Source organism: Chelonia mydas, chromosome 6 (genome assembly GCF_015237465.2).
Source record: "Chelonia mydas isolate rCheMyd1 chromosome 6, rCheMyd1.pri.v2, whole genome shotgun sequence".
Lineage (NCBI taxonomy): Eukaryota > Metazoa > Chordata > Testudines > Cheloniidae > Chelonia > Chelonia mydas.
In genome coordinates, this window is record NC_051246.2 from 65,066,806 (window position 1) to 65,093,030 (window position 26,225).

At 42.0% G+C, this 26,225-nt stretch overlaps 1 protein-coding gene across 7 annotated transcripts in view; it reads left to right on the top strand.

The window, feature by feature from the left end:
• The window catches only part of RAD51B (RAD51 paralog B), a 631,962-nt gene that overhangs the window by 427,142 nt on the left and 178,595 nt on the right, over positions 1–26,225 (top strand). For 6 of the 7 annotated variants that reach the window (XR_005225482.2, XM_043548111.1, XM_007054254.4 and 3 more), the window contains one exon: positions 21,870–21,948. The exons of the other annotated variant lie outside the window; for it this stretch is intronic. Coding sequence is in view for 5 of the 6 variants with exons in the window: in XM_043548111.1 (XP_043404046.1) it covers positions 21,870–21,948 (79 nt within the window). In the remaining variant the exon portion in view is untranslated. The remainder of the gene's footprint in view (positions 1–21,869; positions 21,949–26,225) is intronic. 7 annotated transcript variants of the gene reach the window in all.

The window sequence follows — 26,225 nt, forward strand, 5'->3', positions numbered from 1 at the left end:
ATCGCTGTTGTTAATATTTCTCACGACAGAAAAGCTGGGTACCATAAAAAGTTTTAAATTTAATATTAAATTAAAGACTGCCTATCACCCTTTCCCAAAATGTATAAACATGAGGGCACTCCCAAAGGGTGTATTTCATTTGCTTTTATCAGACTCACAAATCCAACATCTATTATCATTTTTATTCATGTCCTCCAGTGGGACCTGAAGTATATTCTACTGAATATACTAATGGTTTTTCTACTGGAATATACTGCAGGTATATTCTACTGAATATTCCGCTGAATATACCTGAAGTATATTCTACTGAAGCCTAAGAAGATATGAAGAAATTAGTATCTCATTCCTAATATGAGTTTGCAATTGTTATTGTTAGATCTTCTCCAAGAACTTTACTTTTTGGAAAAGGATGGAGTGAGCTCAAAAACAGTTGGAAAACTTTTTTTGTTGCATGCTTAAAGCTTTTTGCAGCCAATACTGTGGGTGAAAATATTTATGTTGTGGTCTAGGGTTTGGTTGAATCCCATTTCTTCCTGGCCAGTGTCTGGGAACTTTAGTTTGTGGCTTCACATCAAGAAACCATGAGGGACATTGTTGGTTTTAGTACTGTCTAGAGATGGTGAGTGTGTGTGAGGGAGAGAGAGAGTCACTTACATGCCAAAAGAAAGCAAAATGCTGACAATACGCGAGAAAGGGCAATGTGTTGGCTGCATGAAGATTTGTGAGGGATTAAAAATCATGGAATCAGAGATTGCATTGGCTTTATCTATCTATCTATCTATGCAACTATATAACATTTTCTTCCAGTAGAAACCACTTGGGAGATATGTTACAAAGAGACTTATTAATGAGGTTCACCAAGATGAGGAAAGAAAGAAGCCCAGACACAGCAGCGGTGCATGTTAACTTTACCTACCGATGCATACCTATACCCGTATATAAAACGTATGTGTTTGTGTACTTGTTATGATACAGTCATTAATTACACAGTTTCATTAATATTTCCACACTAGTCCTGCCTTATTCAGTGCTCAAGTTCAATGTGATACGGTAGTGTTTGTGAAATCAGAACATAAGCCGGATTGAACAGTTTGGTAAACATAGAACCCTTTTCTTGTTTCTAGAACCAAACTCAAACCAAATATTTCTGAAGGATCTGAAAAACTACATTAACTTACATGGTCTGTGTGTATATAAATCTCCTCACTGTATTTTCCACTTTCTGCATCCGATAAAGTGAGCTGTAGCTCACGAAAGCTTATGCTCAAATAAATTGGTTAGTCTCTAAGGTGCCACAAGTACTCCTTTTCTTTTTACATTAACTTTGTGATTTTCATTTTTCTCTGTGCCAGTGGAGACCTTAGGCCTGTGCAAGCTACAGTATTCAGCCACGTAGGGGCATGCGCTCCCAGGAGCTTCATACAACATGCACACACTCCTGACCTGCCAGTCAGACCAGATTCCCCCTTTTCATATTCCTGTTTCACTTTGGTACCAGAGACCTGGGGCAGACTGAATTCCCTAAGTGTCCTTCCCCACTTGGTAAATTGTAATGGCTTTATCTCCTGAATTCCCCCTCCATGTAGGAGGCTCACCAGAGGCTATGGAGCTTCAAACATATTACAGCATAAGGGGTTGCCATAATCAGTCTTTCTGTGAGGTTTTTGGCCTCTTGAGACTTCTGATATTGACTGGAAAGCCAGGAAAAGGTCAACATGCAATTTACGTCCACTGGGAAGCCAGGAAAAGACATCAACCTGCAATTTACGAAGTAGAGTGATAAGGGATGTTGCAAAGAGACAGGAAGTGGCCGTGGAAAGGGGAATTTCATGAAAATTGGGTGATTTATCCAGTCATAGAATTGGATAGAGCTGCATGGCTTTCCTCACACATTATTTTATAAAGAGCCACGGAAACCCTAGATCTGAGCCTACTCTGTGATTCTGGATGAGATCGGAACAAGTCTTTCTGGTCTGAATGAGAGAAAGTACCCTCAGGACAGACTGCTTTTATGAGATTTCCAGCCCAGTTTCAAAAGTTGGGGTATTTAAGACACGATTTGGATGAACACCTAGAATGTTGTATGCTTATCTGAACATAACCTCAGAGCATGTAATGTTTACGATCACTAGGAACAATTTCCTGCCAACAAGGTGTTTGTGAATCTCTGAGTACATCAGGCTGGCGAAAGGCAGACTGTGAAGGTTAAAGCTTCTATTTGCAACCTGGGATAGTAAATGAAGAAAACAGGACAGTTAGGACAATTTTTATGGATTTGGATTTGGCCCATCATACAGAGTGCTGTGAGGCTTTGGGGCATGTCACAGTATTGAATGGGTGGTCACCTTCTTGGAAAGTTTTGTTTTTCTGTGGGCATGTGTCAAAGCTAATTCCCCACTCTGGCACTTTGAGTACAGAAGTTGGGGGCCCGCAAGGATTCTAAAAATTAATACTCGCCACTCCAGGCTTGTATTAAACTCCCAAGGTTACAGCTTTTCTCTGACCTTGGATGGGTAGATGCTGCCACCACCCAAGTGCAAAAACCACTTTGAGAACCCAGGAAGGTGCACTTCGGAATTTCTTCCTGTGGAGTACCCTCAAGCCCTTTCACCTCTCCGTGCCCCCCCATCCCCTGGGGAAGAGCTGAGAAAGAAACACAAAGGAAATCAGCTGGTGCCACCAGCTAATAAACAACATGTGCACAAACCTCTTAGGACATAAAAATCCAAACCTGTTCTTAAAAAAGGTAAATTTTATTAAAACAGAAAGAAAATACATCTGAAAACTCAGACTATTGCTAGATTTAAAAAGAACCTCTTATAAGGATTAAGCATCAAAATAACTTTCTTGAGGTCCATCTTAAAAGTTACAAGCAAAACAAAAGCATTTGGGGTTAGCACAGAGGAATTCACAAGCCATAAAGAAATAAAAGAAATAAACCTAATTGTGTCTTCCTAGATGTTTCCTGATCTACTGACATATCGGGGGTTTCAAATGAATAGTTTCTAGATATGATCTGATGATCTTTCATACCTGGCCCACGTTTTTTACAGCATAGTTCTGCCCTGTTCCCTCTCTCCCCGAGAACAACACAGACAGACAAAGGGGAAATTTTTTCCCAATTTTTAAAAGTTCTAGCCTTCACATTGGCTCTTGTGGTCAGGTGCCCACTCCCTTTCTTTTACCTATCCAGGAAGACATTTTAACCCTTTACATGTAAAGCAAGTAGAGAACAACTACTAAGAGGGATCCCATAGCTAACTGGCTGGCTGGGTGTCCATAAAAGGGAACTACCCCCCGCCTTCATTTATCAGACCGTATTTGTTATTCATTTGAGCTTTTGCTGGTTTCTTTCCAGTGAAGTTGGGTTTGCAGAATCCAGGGATATCTAGAGGTCATTTTATAGTGACTGAAGCCAAAACCATGTCAAAATGGCAGGACATTTTCTCATGTTAAGGCTCTCTCACTAGATGTCTACGGTCAAATCAATGCATACACACCACAAGAGCTGGAACAATATAGAGACGTTTGCTCATCCAATGCCATCAGTTATGTGGACAAAATAGATTCAAGATGTGGTAGGTTTGGAGAATTAGATTCCTTTACATCAGTGTCTAATGATAGCATCCTGATGATGGGAAATATCTGCATGGAGCCATTTGGCGATGGTGGAGAATCCAGGTGCCAAAATGTGTGCCCTTGTTTCTTCTATGGGGGAAAGAGGTGATCGACCCAACTGGATTTGGAGAAAAATGAACGCTAGAGTTGTTGCCCTTTAACCTTTTCATTGCAGCCTCTATGTGGGGAAGAATGTGGTGTGGTGGGATATATAGCCCCTAGCATTTTAGTTGGCTGATAGAGGATTAGCACCCTGTCACTAAGCAATGAAGTTACTGCAGGTTTCTGTCCCCATTTCAGAGTTTGCTATGGACCCTAGGCAGTGGCACAGCGGTTTAGTGATTTACCAAGTGTCACACAGTGAATTGGTGGCAGAGCTAGGAACAGAACTCAGTAATCCTGACTCCCAGCTCCCTGTGATCAGCAAGATTTCTTTTGCATATTCCTCTCTAGGAGCAGGAGCGTAGGCAGCCATGTATGGCAAGACTTGAGATTTACGATGTATCTTCTCTCCAGGAGTTGGTCCTCTTGTTCATGAGGAGGCTTGTTTTTCATTTCTATCTCCTTCTTTTGTTTGTTTTTTTCTATCCTTTGTGAGCAATGATTGGCTCTTCTAGGAGTAAGCCTAAGCACATGTGTGTGCAGGAATCATTTATTTTATAGAGTCATTGCCTATGATGTTATTCATTATTATAGGAAGAGCTGGACTAGCAAAGTGCTTTTGATAACTTTTTTGTGTGTGTGCTTTTGCTTTCATCTTTGTAATATTAAGTTTTGTTTCATAGATGACCAATTAGAGACTAACTGCGGTTGCGGTCTAATGGTTTGAGAACTGGACTTGATTTAATTCTTGTGGGGTGGGGTTTAGTTCAGTTCTTTATCCTCTGATGATTCCATCTCATGTTTCCCCTTTGCCCTCATGAGTTCACTCACTTATTCAAACCTTTGTTCACCCACTGTTGCTCCTTCTATAATATTTTCTTAAATCTGTCCTGACTTCTCCATCCCTAACACCTTTCCACATCTCTCAACTTGACTGTAATAAACTCTTCTCTTGCCTCCCATATTTCACATGGATGCCCTATCCCAGTCTGTACAAAATGCTGCTGCTAAAATCATCTTTCTTTTCCACCTTTCTGACCAAATCGCTCCTCTCTTTGAATCCCTTCACTGGCTATCTCTCACCTACCACCTCACATCACCTTGTTGTGTGTGAATGTATTGGAATAATACTATCAGTGTCCATTTAAGATTGCAAGTTCTTTTTGGCACAGACTGTGTCTTCTGCCATGTTTGGTGAGTTTTGAGCATGTGATGGACACTTGATACATAATAATAATAATAATAAAGGAAGGAGTTATGGTCTTGGATTTCTCATTGGCTTACTGTGTGAACAGGAACATGTCGCTTAAAGACTTTGTGCTCCAATTTCCCCCCCTGCAAGAAGGCAATAATGTTATTTATTAATTGTAATGTATTAGTGCCTGGGAATCAAAGATCCAGAGCCCCATTGCATTAGGGACTGAGGGTAGAATTTTCTAAATCATCTAAGTACCATTTTCAAAAGTGACTTCAGCATGTAGAAGTCTAGGCCCCATTGACTTTCAATTAAAATTAGGCTTCTAGGTGTCTAAGTCACTCTGAAAAGTAGGATTTAGGTGCTTTTGAAATTTTTATAAAGCAACAATGAATACAATCTAGGTGTCAGGCAGGGCACAACAGCTGGACAAAACAGAGCTGGGATATGTAGAAGGATATTGAGACTGGCTGGGCAAAGAAACTAGGACTGGGAGGTGGGGAAGGAAAGGAGGAGGGGCTGGGGAGCCAGTGAATGATTGTGGGGAGAGTGATATCAGACGAGGAGCTGGAAGGAAAAGACTGGCTGGATTAGGAGTCTAGGCCTGGGAAACAATGGGGCAGGTGGAAGGAAGTGATGGGAGAGGGGAGACAGATCTGATGAGGAGCCAGGGTGCCAAGGGAGAACTGGAATTGCTGGTTAAAACTGACTGGGACAAGGTGCCAAGTCAAGGGGACACTGAACTGAGGGAGACTGGGACTGGAAGCCATTGAGGATGAGGAATGTAGATACGGGGATGACTGGAGCAAGGGGGAGTTGGGGACAGACAACTCTGGTGAGGAGACAGGGGAGGGGAACTGAAAATGGCTGGTCAAAGACACAGCGAAAAGAGTTGCGGGTGGAGGGACAGTATACAGGAAACCAACAAGGAGTCCGGTGGCACCTTGAAGACTAACAGATTTATTTGGGCACAATAATGCCCAAATAAATCTGTTAGTCTTTAAGGTGCCACCGGACTCCTTGTTCTTTTGTGGATACAGACTAACACAGCTACCCCTTGATACTTGACACTATATAGGAAACCTTAATTCTGACATTTCCTAACTTCTGAGTGCATGACTTTGCTACCTTAATAATAATCTTTCAACTTAAGCTGTGTGTACACTACAGGAACTATTGTGGCATAGCTATGGCACCATAGCTATGCTGGTATAACCCTGTAGTGAAGATGCATCCTACAGAGATGGAAGGGGGTTTTCGGTCACTGTAGGAACTCCATCTCCTTGAGCAACAGTAGGTAGGTCAGTGGAAGCATTCTTCCATCAACTTAGTTACGTCTACACCAGAGGTTAGGTCAGCATAGCCACAGCTTTTAGGGTTGTGGATTGTCCACACCACTGAGCACTATAGCTATGTTAACCTAAGTTTTAAGTGTAGACCAGGCCATAGGGTTTTTTTTGTGTAATAGAGTATATACATTCTTCTTCGAATAGTAGCCCTACGGGTGCTCCACTTCCAAGTACGCATGTGCCTCTCAATCCCTTGATTGGAGAATTTCCATTAGCAGTGTCTGTTCAGCCCATGCATGTTCCCTATCCCTCCTCATCCTGGACACTGAGGCTACATAAGATTGCACAGGTGAACCTCCTCAGTTCTTTCTCAATCGCCTTGGCCTGAGATGGAGCCTTGGCGTGTCTGTCTTGAGCACATATCGGCTTTCTTATATACAGTTTTCCTATAGTAGTTTGTTTAGGATTAGTTAGTTGTTCGTGATCGTTATAGTTAGTTGGTTGGTTGGTTAGGTAGTTAGCTAGGTATAATTAGAGAGAGGATTGTTTTGTTCCTCTCCCATCCCTTTGGGAGCCTTATTCTCCTGGCAGGGCATGCCTGGCTCACCAGTCTTAAATGGTGCCAATCCTGCTCTAAGAGTGTCCACTGCTTGAGGGAGTCCCATGTCTCCCAGAAGTGCAACTTCTGCCTGGCTCTCAAATCCAGGGCAAGGAAGAACAGGGATATTAAACTCAGATGGTTAAGGATGGAATGCTCCCTTAATCAGCTTCTGAGTCAGGTCAAGAGCCCCCTGCCCAAACGTCAGGCTCAATGGGTAGTGATCAATGGCTCCCTGTCTAGTTGGCAGCCGGTATCAAGCAGAGTGCCCCAAGGGTCGGACCTGGGGCCAGTTTTGTTCAATATCTTTATTAATGATCTGGAGGATTGCCCCCTCAGCAAGTTTGCAGATGACACTAAACTGGGAGGAGTGGTAGATACACTGGAGGGTAGGGATAGGATACAGAAGGACCTAGACAAATTAGAGGATTGGGCCAAAAGAAATCTGATGAGGTTCAACAAGGACAAGTGCAGAGTCCTGCACTTAGGACAGAAGAATCCCATGCACTGCTACAGACTAGGGACCAAGTGGCTGAAAGGGGGTTCCAAAGAGGATGGATGTAGACTGTTCTCAGTGGTACCAGATGATAGAACAAGGAGTAATGGTCTCAAGTTGCAGTGGGGGAGGTTTAGGTTGGATATTAGGAAAAACTTTTTCACTAGGAGGGTGGTGAAGCACTGGAATGGGTTACCTAGGGAGGTGGTGGAATCTCCTTCCTTAGAGGTTTTTAAGGTCAGGCTTGACAAAGCCCTGGCTGGGATGATTTAGTTGGGGATCTGCTGGCAATGCTCCTATTTATACAGCCCAAAAATGCTGTTAGCCTTCTTGGCAACAAGGGCACACTGTTGACTCATATCCAGCTTCTCGTCCACTGTAACCCAGAACTGCTGCCTAGCCCCTCGGTCCCTAGTCTGTAGCAGTGCATGGGATTCTTCCATCCTAAGTTCAGGACTCTGCACTTATCCTTGTTGAACCTCATCAGATTTTTTTTGGTCCAATCCTCTAATTTGTCTAGGTCACTCTGTATTCTGTCCCTACCCTCCAGCTTTTCTACCATTCCTCCCAGTTTAGTGTCATCTGCAAACTTGCTGAGGGTGCAATACACGCCATCCTCCAGATCATTAATGAAGATATTGAACAAAACCAGCCACAGGACTGACCCTTGGGGCACTCCACTTGATACTGGCTGCCAACTAGATATGAAGCCATTGATCACTACCGGTTGAGCCCCATGATCTAGCCAGCTTTCTATCCTTGTGCTAATGGACTTGTTTAGGATATACACACAGCACAAATATTGCTCATGTACTGTCTACCCTAATTAGATTGAATTTATGGCCCACTTCTCATAAAATACTTCAAGCAGCTATTGCACAGTTCTATAAAAAAAGTAGAAAGGAAACCCATTTCTAAACAGTTTCTGCTGGAAGGTTTTTCTTTGTGGGAAGGGGAGATATGATGCATTTAAACTGCCCTATAAATAATTTTATTGGCCCATTAACCTGGTCTTAATGAAACCCAATTTCTCCATTGAAGTGCAGAGACAAATTAGATGTGACATTTTTCTAGGGAATCATTTTAGGCTAGATTGTGCCTTGATGCTTCATGGGTGCACAAGGTCGGGGAAGATATTCCAGGAGCCCATGCCCCTTCAGAGAAGTAGGGCACAACTGAAGTCCTGTCATCCCCACTGTGTGTGCTCCATGGTGCTCAAGATATCCTAGAGGATGTAGGGTCATGTCTCGCTACCTTGCCCTAGGGGGTCATGTCAGAGACTTTCATATCGTGACCTCTGTTAATCTCTCATGGCAACTGACCATGGGAGGGACCAAATCTGACAATACACCCTGAGACTGCAATAGAAGAAATAGCTGTCGATATAAACAGACCCTTTCAGCCAAAATCGGCACATAAAATCATCAGTTTTTATGTGGAGAGATTCTCTGCAGAGGAGGTTGACGTGAAAGCAGACTTTATGTGCTTGCAAGAGACACATAGAGAGACAACAGGACCAAGCATCCCTGGTATGCATATTGCTGTGAATTTCAAAAGCAACATCTATGGCAGCACAATACTTTTATGTGACAAAAGACTGGTGGAAACTGCTGCTGCGAAACACCATGGTACAATAGAACTTATCATGGTTGAACTTAATCAAATAGTAGTAGTTTCTGTTTACAAAATACCAGGTGAACAGTTTGGATGGCCAACCAAATTTCCACTGCCAGAAAAACTGTCTTGTCAGAGGCGACGTCAGTCACACCACCATCTGGGGAGACCCCAACAATGTGGAAGAATTTGAGAAGTGGGCAGGAACAAGCAACTTGACCTTGCTCTACAGCTTCAAGGACACATGCACCTTCCAAAGCGCACAATGGAACAAAGTGTACAGTTCTGACCTAGCCTTTATCACCTCAGAAAATGTAGGCAATTTCAGAGGGGGGCAGTTGTGATAGCAATCCCAAGATTGCAGCATTGACCAGTGCAAGTGACAATAGAGGCTGCACTACAACGCAGGGAAACAAAGTACTTGCTGATATTGAACTTCAGAAGGGCTGACTGAGAAGAGTTTACCTTTGAATTGGATGGATCCATTTATAATATTACTCCGACAAACAAGCACAATGGAGAATTTGTCTTCTGGGTGTGGAAAACTGCCCCAAAGCTCATCCCTAGGGGATGCTGGACACTCTGTATAGCTGGGCTTTCAGAACAGACAAGCCAACAACATGAGAGATATTCAGAACTGTTTGACCTGGATCCCTTTGGTGAAGAAACCACTGGGCTCAGGGAAATGCTTATTAAAGAGATTGGGAAGGAGCGATACCATCTCTGGAGGGAGCTGATAGAAACAACAAATCTGTGCATAATGCAAAAAAAAAGTCAGGATCACCATTTGCAAACTGAATCCTGATCAACAAAAACCATAGCTCATCACTGCAGTCTCTCCCAACCATGCTGTGTACCAATTATCCTAAATTGAAAACCAACCCATGAAACAAGTCAAGCTGCAACTTTTCTCACTCTTTCGAGAGAGCAGAATTTACAGTGAGGAGCTCAACATTGAGGAGTGACAAGAGCCATGACAATGCTGAAATGTGGAAAGGCAGGTGGACTCAATGGTATCAACTATTACTACACTTTGGGATGAGAGTACAGAAGTGGCTGCTTGACTTCTTTAATTCTTGCATGGAGACAATGCAGATACCTAAGCTGAGGAGACAGGCCAAAGTGTTTGCACTACTCAAAAAGCTCCTGCCTCTGCAAAGAGTTACCACCTTGTATACTCAGTCTGCTCAATTTACAAGCTATATAAGCGGATGATAATGGGCAGAATAGTGCCAGTAATGGAGGGGCAGCTGACTGATAACCAAGCTGGTTTCCACCCAGGACATTCGTGCTGTGGCCAAGATGTAAACCTAACTCCATACACTGAAGATGGCTTCGAAACCTGTAAAATTATAGAGGCTGTGTTTGTTGATCTGTTAGCTGCTTACAACACTATGAACCATTGTGCACTTCTTCTGAAATTGGCAAGAATTTTGACAAATAGCATGTTGGTCTCTTCCCTGCTCAAGAATTGAAGTTTCCTTGTAGATATGGATGGTCAGAAAAGTCGATGGCATACTCAGCAGAATGGATGGTCCCAAGATTCAGTGCTATCTCACTGGCTGTTTAATGTCTACACAAACGACCAACCAGAATTCCCCAATGTGCAAAGATTCATTTATGAAAGATTTGAGGACACTGAGCACATTTTAACTGATTCCGAGTGTACTTGAAAAATACTATTACACATCGTTCCTGAATGCCAACCATAACAAGACACAAATGTGTACCTTTCACCTGAAACGCCACCAGGCAAGCAAAAACTCCAGATATTGTAGGATGCTACAATCCTTTAGCATTATGAACAGCTTGTACTTTGGGGTCATATTGGACCAAAAGCTGACATTCAAAGAGCACATCAAGAAGCTGGAAAAAAAAAGTGAACTCCAGGAATTGTGTACTCTAGAAATTGGCCAACACAAAATGGAGAGCTGACCCCAAAACACTTTGAAGAACCAGTGTTGCCCTCTGTTACTTAGCTGTGGGGCACTGTGTCCCGGTGAGGCCATGCTTGAGCCAGGCACACACAATTGACACTGAACTCGATCAATCCTGTAGGATTATCAACGGGCCTTTAAAACTGACTCCCACCTTATTGCTATATAGCCTCATGGGGATTGCACCACCATCAGTAACGTGGGATACCTTCAGTAAAAAGCAGAGACAGAAAACAGGCACGCGATCCAAGACACCCACTGTATGGACACATTCCATTACCTAAGAGGCTTACCACTGTGGAAGGCTACAAAGTAATAAAATGGCAGGTAATGCAGATGAACTTGAAGAACTTGGTTCTTTCAAAACAACTCCCCCCAGGCACTGACTTTAAATGAAAAAAAATGGCATAATCTAAATCAAATGACAGCTGGGGTGGCAAAGACTGGTGACAATAACACCAAGTGGAAGCTGAGGAGTGACCCCAAATGTGCCTAGGCAAACACTGGAAAACTACCTGACATGGTTCCCCTGTCAACATGATATTCTCCCAAGGAACTGTTTGAAATAAGTGACAGTATCAGGTCTTTGCTTAGGTTTTGGAGTGACAAGCTATGATGATGATGAGTTGTCAGACTGTGGAGGATGGAAGGATCTTGCAGTCCCTTCAGGGGCATATCAGCAATAACACTCCCCATACACACTGAGAGACCCAGGGAGGCAGAATTAATGTCAGAGCTCCTTGTAGGGTGATGTGCCTCCTTACTTCAAAGTGCAGGGCTGTGCCTTAAAGTCACATTTGAGATCTTTGTAATTATAAGGACTAAGGACTTATCCACCTTACGGTTCTATGATTAGTTCAGTATACCATGCTGTTTCATTCTTTATTCAGAGGTGCAGATCGTACCTTCAGGCAGAAAAAATGCAGGAAGAGATTCTGGGGCAAAAAAGCTCTGTGAGCATCCCCTCTTGTGATCCTCCCACATCATCCCATCCGGGGAGTGATATTTGCTGCCTCTTTGCAGAAAAGGTTGGAGGGCCTCCTCCCCAAACTTGTACATTCTAGGGGATCTGATAGAGATTAGGACCACCTAGGCAAGGGCCCTGTGCCTCTGCACTGGGTTCTGGTCACCAGCTCCCTGACAGAGTGGCACCATTACAGTAATTTACCAAGGACTCCACTTAGCTGTGGAAGCTTCCAGGACCCTCAGGGAGGCTATGTGGAAAAGATAACACAGTGGAGGTGTCACAGATCCTACCAAGTACCGCCTCCCTGAACATCCACTAGGTCTGCTGAGCGGAGAATCCAAGTATTTGTGCTCTAAGACCCACAGGGACTCTGGTGCTGGGTAAAGATCTGGCAGCACACCGTGCACTGTGCCTTCTCCTATCTTGGAAACAGTCCCACTCTCTCCTTAAACATGCTCCCTGTGTGGAAGAGAATGGGAAGTAGATGTCATACAGCTGTCTGTGCTGCCTCTATGCCATTCTAGGATTCCCCTCTCTCGGGGAATCCTTGCTTGCTGCTGTAAGACACCTTTCCGATTGCGCTGGGGCAGCACAAAGCAGCTAGGGTTAAGAATTGAAGCTGTCATGATCCTGAGAAAAATATAGACCACCCCCAAAATAACAACTGCTGCTTTAATTGTTTCATTCCAGCCTCAGGATTTGCATTTCTAGAATGTATCAAGTCCCTACACATTGGCATTAAAGCAGCAGGTGAACCCCAACAAGGGACAGAAGATTCAAGCAGCAAGAAAGAAAAAAAATGGTGTCTGTTGAGTTATTTGGTGCAAAATCAACTTGGTTGTTTTCCTCGCTGTTTTACTAGGCTCTGAAGCAGCTGAAAAAACATCTCTTCTAAAGCTACTCTAAGCGAAATTCTGGCATGAGAATTGTCTGTCCCAGACGTTTGGCACAATCAGAGGAAAGATTTGTTTTGTTTAGCACTGGTTTTATTAGTACATGCATCTAATTGAACCTTCAAAGATAATCACTTCCCTGTTGAATGACGTTGCCAGTTCAATGGGTTTCCTTCTCAGTTCTCAGCTACGCTCTTCCAGGCAAATGTAGTTGTCAGTCATGCAGTTGAGAGTTCTGTTGGGAATTCATGGCTAACAAAACAGACTAATTTTTCTGAGGTCATTTCAGAAGAAATAACTGCAGTGGTGGGAGATAGACTCATTTTGGAAATCTACTACATTTGGTGGTTTATCCATGCATTTTAGACATGCGACCTCCAAATACATGTTGGAGTGGTCATAGCCATAGTTTTGTTATTAATTAAAAATCCTTTGTGTATGTATGTGTGTGTGTCACTTGGGTATTCCCCCTTCCTTCCTGTTACCCCTCAGTCACTGACAACAAAAGATGAGATGGGGTAAATCCACCAGAAAAGAAAAAAAGAAGAAAGAGAATCTGTTCCTGATCAAAAGGACAAAGTATTTCTTTTCAAGGAAATAAAAACAACTAAGAAAACATAGCATAAAGGGGGAGAAGGGTGGGTAGGTTAAGGCAACCTGCGGGGAAGCCTAACATGAAGCTTTCTGTCCTTCGGCTGGAATGTGCTACAATAATATTTACCCCAGCTCTTTAGAAAGAAAGAAAAAGCAAGTGCTGTCAAAACCCTGTTATTCTCTGACATCTACCGGGCCAGTGCATTAATACTGATGTGTTATTCAAGAAGACGTGCAAAGGGATAAAATGCTATTGACAAAGTCAGTTTTTGGTTTTCAAGCTATAATATTGTATAGCAAGTATTGACAGGTTTAGTTGTCTGGAAGGCAAAAGGGACAAAAGACTAGAAGGGTCTGTTTTGTGAGGCATCAACTCTCAATGTAACTGATTTGTCTGGCCAAAATAATGCAAAACAGGAACTTGCATTAAAAGTTCCTTTAGCTTTTGCAGTGTTTGAGGGTATCTCACTTTCTGTAGCTATACAGGCCCAAATTTTTAAAGGAATTTAAGCATTGCTTGACTCAGTGTCGCAACACCCAACTGACTTACGAACTTAAATCTCATTTTCAGAAATGATTCAGGCACTTAGGAGTCTAAGTCCCATTGACTTTCAAGTTGAGCAACACCCTATGAATGTGTGATTTCTAAAGCACACTAACATGTTGGTCCACATATGCACCAGCAGGGTCTACATGGACCAATTAATGCTCAATGCATTAGTCTGCATTAGAAATCACACCTCTCTAATGCACATTGCCGCACCATGTAGGCAAGCCCTTAGACTCCTAAATCAGTTAGGCATTGCAGCGGGGAGCAGAGCAAGGCCTAAATACCTTTTAAAAAATTGTGCCTACAACTTTTTGGAACTCTTTTGGTGGGGTAGTTTCTATGAACATTTGTGGCAGGAATTTGGAAAAGCACATGGCCATTCTTAGGAATCTCTGTCATTCTTATTAATTTTGACGTCCTAGTATTTTCAAAGGAGTCTCTAGCATTATCTGGTTTTGGTTAATAAATTATTCAAATATTCTAGCTCCAGTGTTGCTATATGGCATTTTCTTTTATTACATTTTTCAACTTTTTTCCTGCCACGGTCAGAACTTTCTTTGAACAAATTTCACATTCTTCTTTGTTTTGACCCTAAACCAGGATGTGAGTACCACTGGGATCTCCATACTGCCATCTTGTTGAATACTTTTCATACACATTGAGATGCTAAAAGGTGGCTCTTGGAAACAATATCTGCCGTGTGGTATGGTGCTCTAAGACCACGGCATGTGGTATACCTAGGTATCATCCACGGGTGTTTCCCAAAATCCACTGGATATGTCCAAAACACTGAAGGGTTTAGTTCCACTCAGTCTGCTACTTACTTCTTTCATATTTGGGAGCTGAAAATGCTCTCCCTTTGTAGCTTTGTTCAGTTCCTTGGGATCTAGGCATATTTTTGGGGACTTGTTTTGTTTTTCTAATAGTGCTATTGAATTTATTGAGTCAGTTGCTTCACTGTTTCTTTTTTTGTTAAGCTGCCCTGAGCCATCTTAGCCAGCCACTGCAGGATAGTCCCAGTGTAGAGGGATCCTACAGTGGAATAGAGTAGCAAGAGCACCTCCTACACCACCCCTCCCTTCCAGGCTACCAGCACAGCAAGTATGGTTAGGTAAAAGGGGGCAGGACTAGATACCTCTGGACATCGTCAATCCCAATTGCTGTAATGGCTGCTTGGAGACTTTGGTAGCTGACATAAATTAGAGGAGCCTTCAGACTGTTCTAATTTATGCTATAGACTGGCCTGGTGCCCGGACAACTCCAGGATTGATGAATGCAAAAGTAGGCTTAAAACCATTTTTGCATCCATTCCGTCTGCAGCTGCAGCCGCAACTAGTGTTCCTTAACCACTGCTGAGAATCTAGGCTTCAAGTGGTTTACCTTCTTTAGAATTCAATTTCTCAATGTGCCAAGGGATGGGGGCAGGGGAGGAGAATACTGGGGTTTCATCATGGTTTGAACAGAAATGAATATTATCCTTAAGGCAACTCATTTAATCAAATACTTCATCAAATTCTCCTAGTTTGTGATTTCATTAATATCTTTAGACTTCCATTGTGAAATCTTATTTCTTCACAAACTTTAGTCCCTTTTACAGGCTGAGGTTCCATAGCTACAGTCAAAATAATCTCACAGACTCCAGACTTGTTTTCCCAACTATTGGTGATTTAACTCCACTGTATTTTGATAATTTTACCTTTGGTAGCAGATTTATTCCTGATTTTCTTTGTTTTCTGGCAGCACTTGGGCTCTGGTATCAAGTTTGATTGTATTGACGTGTCCATTCAGTTCACTGTCCATTCACCATATTCCTTGGTATTGTCATGGATTTATATAGCTCTGCAGTTACACCACTGACTTCTGCAATTCACTTCTTCCGCAAAGCTCACAAATGGTAACCTGTGTTAAAAAGAATGCTTTCACGAATTAAACAAAACTCCGTTAAGACACCTTTTTTCTCTTGTCATTAGGTCTCCCAGCATCTTGTATGTTGGATTGTGCTATCTATCTTCTCTTATTTTATCTAATCTAACCATATCTATCTAGTTACTAGCCATAGTCATCAATGCAATATTTGAGCTCCTACATGGTATCTCTGTATCTTTGTAATCTCCTCATGGCAGGAACCGTATTTTCTTCTGTGGCTTGTATAGCACCTATCACACCTTCTTAGTAAATAATAATCATTACAAGCCTGTCTAGAGTAAATCTGTGACACTGAAATGAAAAGTAACTGAAAAAAGATTTGACGGTTCTTGCCAAGTCAGGGCTTTGGCATGACTTTGTTTCCAACTTCTTCTATCATCCAACTCTACCATTTGCTTTCAAGAGTGACTATTGTATAATGAATAACCAGCTTACGTTTTTATGGGCCACTCCACCCACCTTAAAATGTATACTCTTGAGGTGAAACCTTGGCTGCAGTGAAGTCAATGGGAGTTTTGCCATTGACTTCTATGGGGACACGTTTTCATCCTTGGTGTATTGATTAAATAGATTAAGAAGTTTGTAAAAAGAAAAAGAGTACTTGTGGCACCTTAGAGACTAACAAATACAGACGAACACAGCTGCTACTCTAAAACCTAAGAAGTTTGTGTAGCTTAACTCATGTCATTGCCTTTGTATCCTTTTCAGAAGTACTGTTGTGTAACTTCCTACACTGAAGTTTCTTCTCACTGAATCACTTCAATTAGTATTATACGTCACCAACCAACAGGACACTACACTTTCACCATGCCCAACAGGACACCAGTGCTTAAATAGTGCTGCGAGATGTCAGGACTGTAGACATGTACACCTACAGAGGATTAGAGGATTTGTGTAGTAGTTTTTCTCCATGAAACCAAACAAATGGCTGGGAAAAACCCTCCTTTATATAAGAGGGGGGTGCAAATGTCAGAGATGGATTTTGAACTCTCAGAGTTTGGGGCTGTTTGATTTTTTTTTATTTTGTTTTAGCCTGTTATAAAGTTAGGCATCATATGCAGAATTTGGATTTCAATTCCGGTTCAGATTACAAAACCCCTCAAATTTGGGGTGGGAATGACTAAAGCTGGGGTAACATCTATAGTTAACATTACCTGGGCATTTCTAAGGCACATTTTCTCCGTTAGATCTGTCTGCTCAAATATTCCTGAACCTTTGTTGTACTGGAAACCTTATCTAGTTGGCCACAACCCTTCAGCTGGCCACCTGAACATTCTACCTCCGGTGAGAGAAACCGGTGCTAGCTACAAGTATTCCTGAGCAAGGTGGTAATGAGAGCCATTTACCCATAAATTAACTTCTGGAAAATAGCAAGCTTCCCTCTTCCTCCTTTTACTCCATCATCCTGCAGATCCTTAATCACATGAGGGATATCAAGGAGGTTGCTGGTTTGGGTGATCCCAGTCCATTGGGCCCTGTGTGTATGAGATGGGCTTGGAGGGTTGTACTCCCCACCTCCCTTCAGGGACATGGAATGCTGTGTGCTGCCTCAAACTCAGGGATAGTCCTGGGTGCTATTCTGTATTCCTGTCCTCTGTTCTCCTAATCTGGTGTTTGAATAGGTACATATATGCATATCAATCAGGAACACTTTGCAAAACTATGTTCATGTAAAATTTAAAATTTCATTTGAAAAAAACGAATATCTAGCCTTTCTGGTTGGAAAGATAACCTTTAAAATAAGACTGTGCAAAGCTGTCTTTCTGAATGTGCAGAAATGTAAAATTAAACAAAAGCTTTGCCTGGCATGAATTGCCCCCATTCTTCTGAATGGAATGTTAACTCTGAACCCAAATGATAATTTTTGGCAAATTTTTCAAAGGAGACTTGTGGTGTACCTGTGAAAGTGTGCACGCATATGCAGATTTACACTTATTTATGCACATACCAAGACTGTGCATAAAACTGTGGTAACTGAATGCACAAATGGTCATTTGGATATCTGTCCATTTGTGCATGCAATTAATGCGCATGCAAATATAGATTAGCAATTGTGCCCCCTATTTTGCACAGAGTACTGATAATTTGACCTTAAATGTCAAATTTCTAAACTATTTATCTGTAGATCTGTTTAACAGAAACATCCTGCAGTTCTGGGGGAGACTGTAGTAGAGCATCATTACTGTTTTTTGTCTCAGTTTGACCCCAGATGAATAAGAATGAACACTGTTTTCAGACTATAGTAGTATGCAACAAGCATGGTAAGGACAAATATGGTGGCACCTTTATTTTTTATTATTTCTATGGCTTCTCTCCCTCCCCACATTCAAATGAGAAGAACTGGAACACTGAAGTGAAAGATGGGGAGTGGGAAGTACAGGAAAGGAAATTCTGATACTGTCAGGATGAATCACAGACACGATCTCTAACACACTTCTTTCTCCAGTTACAGTAAGAACAATAATTAATGTGCAGGAGGGGAAAGTGCTTGCTTTGCGGGGTGTTCCTGCATGGAGCAGGTCACAAAGGTTACACTGCATCCTGAGATGGCTTTGCTGACTTCACATGGCTCAAGCAAAACATTGATGCTGGTGACTGACCTGATGTTCTTTGGCTGTACATGCTGTATTTGTGTGTTCGCCTTTATTTCGTACCTTACTAGTGAGGGTAAATTGCCAGGCCAACAAACATTACATATAAATTCTGAAGACCATAAGATTGAATCTAGTTTTGAAGTAGAGAAAATGTGGATCATCCTGGTTAGGTTTAAAGACCAGATGTCAGGAGGGTGTTTTTTTGCTGCCTTTATCAGAATAATATGAGACTGGGTCACAAGAAATCTGAATATGATCTGAATAGACCTATAAGACAAATAGAGCATAGCTACTGTATAGATCTCCTTGGCTTTTACTGTGCCATGCAACACCGTGACCCTAAGAGCACCCCAGTGCCAGATGGCAAGGGACTCCCTGGTACAGAGCAGTGAGTTTCAGATGGTCTGACCAGCCCAGTGTACCCCAACTCACTGTTGTCATAATCTATATCTAAAATGGGTCATGTAAGGTATCATACGCAAACTGGTGACACATTGGTGATTAATATCATTGTGAAATGTATGTATTAACACTATGTGAGGAATTATGGATACTCACTAATATTATGCTTTAAAGTCTGTGACCAAACAAAGATAGAAACAGGTTTTCCCCCAGAGAGGAGGGAAGGCAGCTATCTATCTGTCTCCAGTGAAATTAAGGAAGGTGGGACCAGAAAAAATGGAAGCCCCATTTACATATACAAATCAGCAGAGGGGTGGGAAGTCCACAGGAAGATAAGAATAGTATGAGGTCATCCTGAGTCTGGGGACAATACAGTGAATACAAGAAGAAGCCATCTTGACATCCATCACAGGACAGACACAAGGGGCCACAGCTCTTGCAAGCTGAGAAAGATGGGCCCTTCGTCCAAAGGGGTTGAAGTCCCTGGGAACTGAATATATGTGAGAAACCTGCTTAGGCAAAGATCTTTCACCTAGGAAGACCAGGGAAACCAGCACCTTGTACTTATGAAGGTCCTGACTCAGAGAAAGTCGGCCACGACTGGATGTAAAAAGATTAGCAAGAAATCTACCTTGAACCAAGGCTGTAGTTTGTTGAGTCTTCGCCACTAGAAAACATATTTTATTTTTATGTGCTTGTAACCATTTTGTCTGTATTCTTTGCACTTGATCTCACTGAAAACCTATCTCTTTTTGTTAAGTAAACCATTTCACTTTTAATCTAAACCAACCCAGTGCTGTGTTTGAACTGAAGTGATTGTTAACTCCACTTAAAGTAATAAGCTGTGCTTATATCTCTTTAGAGGAGCAATGACCTTTACTTGCTTCTCTGGGTATTCCAGGAGAGGGCTGAGCCACTTCAGGGCAGATGATTTTGGGAGAATTCAGGACTGGGGGTGTGTTGGGGTCACCCTAAAAGTAGTAGTGGTGGAGACAAGAGTGGGGCTATTGTGTTGTAGGCAGGCTGCTGGGGTCAGAGCATTGAATCAGGGTTGCTCAACAGACAGACACTTGGTGCATACTTGTATGCTAGCTGGGAGCATCCAGACATGAAGCTACATCTGCAGAGCATTTTAAGATATTTGGGGTTACAGGACAAGTGGTGATACCACCTCTAACTGGTCTTAATCACACTCCAAATTGTGACAAACACTTGTTGGAAGGTTAAGTGTCATATGATTCTTCAGCTGCACAATCCACCTCTTGCTGCCGAGTTGTGCTCCAGAATATAAGCCTTCATTGCTGATATTGTTAAACTCCTAGCCCTTGCATTTGTGAAGAAACTTTCCAAACACATATGAGTGTAAAATGATGCAGTCTTGTCTGCCCAAGTTTGCAGTCAAATCTTAAATAAGAGTTCTGAGTGGGGTGAACTTCCCTCATTACCCATGGAATGTTGTCTTTGAAATCTGGTGGCATAAAAATGGTTAAATATTTTCTTTCTGATCATTTTAGCAAAAACATCCAGCTAAATTGCTTGTCCAGCAATCCCCAACTTAGTTAACTTAAAGTTAAATCCATGCTTGTATGTTTTGCTGAATTGGGTCCTGACTTTCAGAAGTATTCAGCACTCGCAACTCCAGTTGAAATCAGTGGGAGCTGTATCTCTTTGCATCAGGCCATTACTGTATGAACTGTAATAAACATGCAGATTTCAAGGGATAACTCTGCACCTGGCTGTGTTATTTAACAGGCATTGAGAAATGACAGAGCTTTTTGCGCATCCTGGAGCAGAGAGAGATGTGGGGTTTTATAAGACACATGGCTTCAGGACTTTAATCCCTAAGAAGAATGGCCCCAAAACGTGCTGCTAGGAGGGCCTTATAGTTGTTGCTAAAAGGAATTTATACATAAAGAAATAGACAAAGCAGTCAGACCCGGTATAATAGACACATGGGCATGACATCGCTGCATTTAAAGCATGTGCTTTAGATCAGCAGCCTACTTAAATGGAGCCCTTTGAGTTGTGAGGCTGGGAACACTGCTCTGAAAACCAAAGGCTGGTAACCTGATTTCCAGTTTCTTTCCTTTCTTGGGAGGAAGAAAAGCAGTGAGCATTCACGTGTTTACCAACAACTGTCAGTGTCAACTTCTCCTGCAGTGTCCATGCAGGAATCATTGGTTCAGGGTTTGGGCTGATTACCCTTCATGCAATGCTTGGCACGTTTCAGAGAGGTGATAGAGATCTCTCTTTTTTCAGTGTATGTTGTAAGTCAGTGATCCTCAACCTGCGGTACAAAAAGCCAGTGATACATCAGGCTTTGGTGACTGGTACATTAAGCTACAACTCTCTAACTTAATGATAAGCCTGTCTCTTGTGTATCAGAGCTATGGCACAGCCCATCTCCTCTTCAGTGGTGTATGGTCAAACCTGTAATGGAGCTAAGGCAGCTCTAAGTCTGGGCTTTGGAGCATCCTAGACCTGATTGCAGATTAGAGCTCACACAGTCGAATACTAGGCTAAATTCAAGTGCCCTGCTATCAGGGAACACACAGCAGAGCAGCACAGCCTTAAAGGTGAGTGCCACTGGGATGGAATAGAGAGTGGCCAGGATGTGCATCTCTGGAGCCATCAGTGGAGATTAAAGCAGTTCTTACTCAGAAAATCCTCCAGGAAAGCCAGGCACTGGTGGTGCCACCAGCCTTCACTCAGCTGAAGCCCTCTGGGTACAACTGACTGCACCAGCAAGAGAGTTCATGATATTTGACCAGGGTTAATAAACACTTGTGAGAAGTAGAGAAATGGGGGGAGAGTGTGCAGTTTCCATGAACTGCATACTTCCATGAAGTTCTTGCAAGACCCATGAATCCTTTTAAAATGCCAGCATGATCTGTACTTGTTTTTCATAAGAATCTCGGATACTTTAGAACTGAAGAGATGTAATCAATGGCCATTTTATAGTCCCTGTGCAGCATACTGTACCTTGTACTTTAACTCATGGTAGTAGTTTCAGAAAAGTAAATCTACAAAGATTAATCCACAAACTTGAGTTGTAATCAATACCTTTTAGGGATTTCTTGTTGTTGTTCTGCAGGTCCTGGTTGCTAAATCTCCCGTTGCTCCATTCTCAGCTTTCTTCTACACCATTGAAAATTCTGGTCTGGTTCTTCAAGGTAAGATCACAAATTGTTTTACCAATGGGTGTTTTAAGTAGGCTGAAGGTAGGAAATACTGTGATTGTTTAAAATGGTGCCTTGATAACTAATTAAAATAATGTATTAGAGCAAGCTGGCTGACAAACACACTCCCACTGCTCCTTTCGTTGTACTGTCTTGAATTATACTGTATTGTGTTGCTGCATATTTCCATATATCTGAGAGCAAATGAGCCAAGAAGTAATTAATCAAGTCTCCCAGTTTTCATTCAAGGTAAAACCAAATTATTCTGGTAGCATCTCTCCAGTAGGTATACTTCTCCTGGAGAAACATACATGTCTTGAAATATGATAAAAATATGCAATATTATATTGTCCCCTCGTAGCCATTAGACTGAGACCAATAAAAACACAGGAAATCATTATCACTCTCCTTTCTTATACATGTCTTGTTGTGATTACCTTAAGGTGAAGGCCATCTGGCCATAAATACACCTATGATTCTGTATAATAGGGAGTGGTCTACTCATTTGTTGATATGTTGAAAAAAGTGGACTCACCGTACTGAATCCATGTTTTGGTGAACTGGTCTTGGTTGGTTTCCACCCATTTTCCTAATTGATCCAATTTACCAGAATAAATTCTTAAGGTAGACCTATCAGTGCCTGCCCCTCCCATTCAGATGTATGCGATCTGACCTGCTATGGAGCAGATATTGTTTAAAAACCTCAGTCTCACAATTCCTCAGTCTTCAGTGGCTGGGAAATCACTGGTCTAGCTGATCCTATGAAACAGTGTAAGCCTTGTATTTAACTGCATACCAAAAAGCCATACTCCCAGACTCAATGGTGTGTTTATCTATGGCTGGATTCTGCTAGGATAGGCTTGGATCTGTGGCAACTTAGATTGTAAGCTCTTTGGAGAAGGGGCTATCTTTTTGTTTGGTCTTTTTACAGAACCTCGCACTGTGTTTTCCTGGTCCATGACTGGGGCTTGTAGGTTCTACTTACGTTAATACAAATAATAATAGCAATTTACAATGGTCAGAGAAAAAGGGTACTGAGATGATTTTCAATGCGATGTATCCATTTTTGTTTGTTTGACTCAGTTGTGTGCTTGTTTGTGGGGTCCACTAGTTGCTCTCTAAACAGTTGGACACTATATCCAATGCATTCTTACTTATGCTGAAAGCTTAATCTGCCTCATTTGGTATCAGTAACCCAAACAGGCTACAGAAGTCAGGAACAATTTTCTTTACTTTAAGTGGAGTAGGCTAGTAGGGGTGGGTATGTATATTTTTAGACCCAGCCCAGAGTAAAAGAAAGGGCTATTTTATGTCTGTCCCAAACATCTTCATAGTTCTGGAGGATCATTCTAACCATAATTAGCAAAGTGGACCCATCTCCTGATGTATCTGTCCCCAGACACTAACACTGAAAATCATTCCTTCCCAAAGGTCTCTTCTGTCAGAACATGGAAGTGTTTGTCTGATGAATATTTTTGTTCGTTTGAGTCCACTTTCTTCAACCAGGAGTACAGGTTCCCCAGTGATTGGATTCTGCCCTTTCAGAGAAACAAATTGGCTTGGTCATTTACCTTGATCGTGGAGTAGGAGCCTCTTATAGCTGGCTTTTAGACTGCATTGTTGCAGGGAGATGGTAGTTGCTTTTTGCACTTTATCGTTTGTCTCCAGGTGTACAATGTTAAATCACTTTTTTTTTTGAAAGGAGGATAAAAGATAAACCTAGATTAATCTAAACAAATCCTTTGTCATACATTCTTTACACATCTCAAAAGTAGTTTGAAACTCATATTTATTTTATCCATATATTAGATTTTGACCAGGCAGTTATAATTTCAGATCCTTGTTTGTTTGTTTGTTTATTTTCCCTTTCTTATTGCTGTGGAAAGTTGACTTTAATTAAAGATAGGGAGGAAAACAAGGTCCTGTTTTCCCTAGTAATTTGCCACAGTCTATTCCATTTAGTAGTTAACCTCCTAACCAGAGACCAGACTCCAGTGTCTGAACCTTAGATGTCACAGGACTCAATCTGAGTCTGTGCTTTTATGTAATCCACCTCTGTTCTTCTCGGTTCTTTTTAATGAGTTCAGTGTTATTGAGAAATGGTGTCTAAGCACTAAGGCCCTGTTTACACTTACTTACACTTGTGAGCACCTTCTCAGATGAGTAGAGTCTCATTTACTTGAATGGGGTTACTCCTGTGAGTGAGTGTTCTACATTCAGCCCCCAAATTACTATTATTATTGTTGTTTCGTTTATTCTGTTCTGAGCACCAAAAATGGGCTTGTTACTGCTCAAAACACAGAGGAAGAAGTGTAACAAAACATTTGGAAATGCTGAGTGTCAGATAGGAGGATACCTAACCTGCTAGCCAAGAGGTAACTGGGTATCTAGTACAAGGGGAGACCAGGTTTCTGCCTGAAAAGTGCCTGGAAACTATGGGAGAGGTAGAACCTGTGCTTCTTTCTGAAGAGAGGCTAGATGCTGAGTAATGGGTGACAGGCAGCTAGATGAGGCATGTCTGGCGAGAGATGGTACCTGTCCTGCTGGCTGAAAGGCAACTTACTGCTAACAAATGGAATCTATCCCATAGGCTGATAGCAGAGGCAGCTTTTCCATTTAGTCTTTGTTGTGCACGGCAGTCGGTGTCAGGAGGGGGAGCATATTCAGGGCGTCTGACAAGAGAACAAGGGGATGAGTGTGGGAACTGGTGAGAAACAGCAGCTGTCTGAAATGAAATGCCCAGGATTCTTTCCTCTAACTGTGGGGGTCCCATCATTAGTCTATTAACCATGAGGCCATAAACAAATTGACATTGAAAATGTACCTGGAAACTCCTTGATTATAAAGGAGGAGGGGGGAATAAAAGACAAAGTGAAAGTTTGATTTAACAGCTCCACAAGCAATTCCCATTGCCGCCTCTGAGGGATTAGGATATGTGAAACGGGCTAAAAGCAGGAGGAGCTTTTCCCCGCTTTGTTCCATGGACCAGAGGATAATAAATAGCAGGAGAGGCGGTGCAACTAGTTAGGGATTTCACAGGCTGCTATTTGATGCAGTTTAAGGATCTCTTCTGCTATTGTTGCAATTAAAATGGAAAGCGGAACTGTTCTCCATTTGCAAAAGTCTCCAGCGTCCTTAGGAAAAGAGGGCTGAGAGCAAATGGCTATTAACATGGTAATGCTGCCCATTCGGAGGAGTGCATCAAAATCCTCTTTGTTGATGTAAATTGCTGCTCTGTTTGCCCGGTCTCTTTGGATCTCATGGCCTCAGTATAAGCACAGAAAATTGTTCAGAGAGACTCTAATGAAGGAAAAACCACACCTCTTATATCATTTGAGAAGAGCTCCAAGCTGCCCAAGGTCACTGCAGAGAGAAACTTCTCTGCCTTTGTAAACTTGAAGCATTCAGGGTTGAAAAGAATCCAGTTATTCACTCCTTTTATTCCTGTTTTCAATCTAAAGAAATGCAACTTGACAATTGGAAAACAAGGATGACTAGTCAGAGGTTTAACCAAGGAAGCCAGTCTTCAGCCATCCTCATCCTCAACTTAAAATATGGTGTGTAGGTGTGGATGTGTGTGTGCATTGGGGGGGGGGGCGGGGGACTCAGAAAAACCCTATTAGTTTTATGATATAATGTAATGTAGATTTCTCATGAGTCTGAACTTTGACTCCAAAATCCAGTCCTAGCTGCAGATCAAACAACCTTTACTTAAATAATCAGACAAACCAAAAACCTGGATCTGAACATCCCAAAAATGTTCAAGTTTTTGAAATCTGGATCCAAATTGTATTGCTTGCGTCCCTCTACCACTCCTCCACCCCCACCCCGCCCAAATGCAACATAAAATTGCAGTTAAAGTGAGGAAAGTAACTCACTTAAAAAGAAAAATAACAATAATAATAATGACACAAGATTCCTTATTTATATGTATTCCCTTCCAGTGATTCCAGATCTACAAGACTAAGTATGTAAGTCAAAAGATTATTTTTCTAACCGTTAGTGGGATAAACTCCTCCTAGCATCAGAAAATTGAGTTCTTTCAGAGTGACACGCCAGTTCTGGTAACTATTGCAGTCAGTGATTACCTGACAATTCTGTTTCTGATGCCTGAGTCACAATAGACTCCAGCTCGCTCTCCCATAGTTGTGAGGTTTCAATGGTGCTAAATGGAACATACATTTGTTTATGTCTGTAAAGTTGGTAGATGTGACTCAGCCACATGTACACAACCAGGAAGAAGATAAGTTGAATCAGAGGATGTCAGTTTT